We start from the raw sequence: 1,860 nt of genomic DNA on the forward strand, positions 1-1,860 counted from the left end.
AGAAGTCGTCTCGTCTCTTTGTAAACCCGCTGAGGATTTAAAGGTTGATGTTAGCCGTCTGCAGGCAGAGGCGAGGTCTCCACACGCCAGGTTTCATATCACTCACACGCCATGTAGACCGCAGTAATGGTTGCCACGGTTACGATCTCAAACGGGGATGCGAGGTACCCCGTTCACGGAGGAAACCGTCTCAGAATATCAGACATTCAGGTAGGGCGGGGCAGTACATCGATGTCGTGATATAAGACTAGATATCGTCTTAGGTTTTCGATATATGAAAATACGATAGTAGTGTTGATAGTGAGATGTTTGCTGGATGTTACAAAAAATGCTGTAGCCTAAAAAACACGCGACATCGCCCACAGCACCTTTTTAAATACGAATGTGTTCAAAACTAATTTCAACAACGTTAAAGATAAATGAGAAATGAGACTAGATTTTACACATAAGCAGAACTAAATGGCTTTTGTTTCCTAAGAGGGAAACCTGTCTGCGGCCCTGGTGGAGGTTTCTCTTCCTCAGCTGGGCCCACGTTACCTGTCCAGGTTTACCTGGTTCTCCATCAGGCTGCACTGCAGAAACCAGAAGGATAACTGACCTTTTGGGTGGTAAAGATCATTATAAATAATAATACATTTAACCCTTGTGTTGTCTTCCCGTCAACCACGAAAAAAAGAGTTCCTGCTTTTTCTGACCTTTGTCACTTTTTCAATGTTGTGTGTGCTTTTTTTTAATGTTCTTTCCAAAGTTATTTGATATTTTTAATGTTGACATTTTCAGCTTATTTCAAAGGCACATTTTTTTTTTGTGATGAAAAAAAAACTGAAAATGGGTCAAATTTAACCCAAGGACAACATGAGGGTTAAAAAAAAGAGAGCACCTCCGGTTTCTGAAGGACCTGCAGCGGCATGTTCCGCAGGTTTCTGCTCTCATTTTGAAGTCAGTCTGATGTTACAGGAAGTCTCCCAACGCTGGTTTTAAGTCTTCTGCAACACAGAATGACACTCGTCCCTCTCGTCTGCAACCAGGACGGATAGCAGATCTCCACCAACCAATGGGTGACCTCACACATGCTCCATTAATATTATACGGTCTATGATGTAATCAGTGTTTGTGTTGATGAAGTAGGGCCGGGCCATATGGAGAAAATCAAATATCACGGTATTTTTGACCAAATACCTCAATATCGATACCACAACGATATTGTAGTGTGGACTATCGGTGCTTTCCCAGAATATTCACACAATGAGATTTTTGATAAATAATCATCAGTAATGTGGATACAATGACTTAGTGGGTAATGAAGGATAATAATAATAATAGAACGGTTACAACAGTCTGGTGAGTCCAGAAAATCACATCGCTTTACTGTAATGCGGCCTTTAAAACCAGGAAAACACACTTATGTTATATTATGACATTACGATATCCAAAATCTAAGATCTATAAGATATCTAGTCTCATGTCACGATATGGATTTAATATCGATTTATTGCCCAGCTCTGTGATGAAGTGTGTCGGCTGTGTTTTCAGGTGGAGGTGGAGGTTTACCGGAGAGACTCCAAGAAGCTGCCGGGCCTCGGCGACCCCGACATCGACTGGGAGGAGAGCGTCTACCTGAACCTCATCCTGCAGAAGGTAAAACGCCCAACACCTCAGGTTCAACTAGGGCTGCTGGATTAGGGCAAAAACAAATCATAACCATAATAATTGAGGTCAACATTGAAACACGTGCATGTGTGCGTGCCTTTGCAAATATTACAGATATCAAACTTTGTGATTTTATGCAGATGATGTGTTGAGTGGAGATATGCTGCTCTATACAAGCCAAAAGTAGTGATTATTTACATGGAGTCTGGT

At 41.7% G+C, this 1,860-nt stretch overlaps 1 protein-coding gene across 1 annotated transcript in view; it reads left to right on the forward strand.

Annotated features, from left to right (window-relative positions):
• kiaa0930 overlaps positions 1-1,860 on the forward strand; it is a 38,874-nt gene that overhangs the window by 8,766 nt on the left and 28,248 nt on the right. The window contains exon 4 of the mRNA XM_032511883.1: positions 1,534-1,638. Coding sequence (XP_032367774.1) covers positions 1,534-1,638 — 105 coding nt within the window. The remainder of the gene's footprint in view (positions 1-1,533; positions 1,639-1,860) is intronic.

This window comes from Etheostoma spectabile, unplaced genomic scaffold (assembly GCF_008692095.1).
Source record: "Etheostoma spectabile isolate EspeVRDwgs_2016 unplaced genomic scaffold, UIUC_Espe_1.0 scaffold502, whole genome shotgun sequence".
NCBI lineage: Eukaryota > Metazoa > Chordata > Actinopteri > Perciformes > Percidae > Etheostoma > Etheostoma spectabile.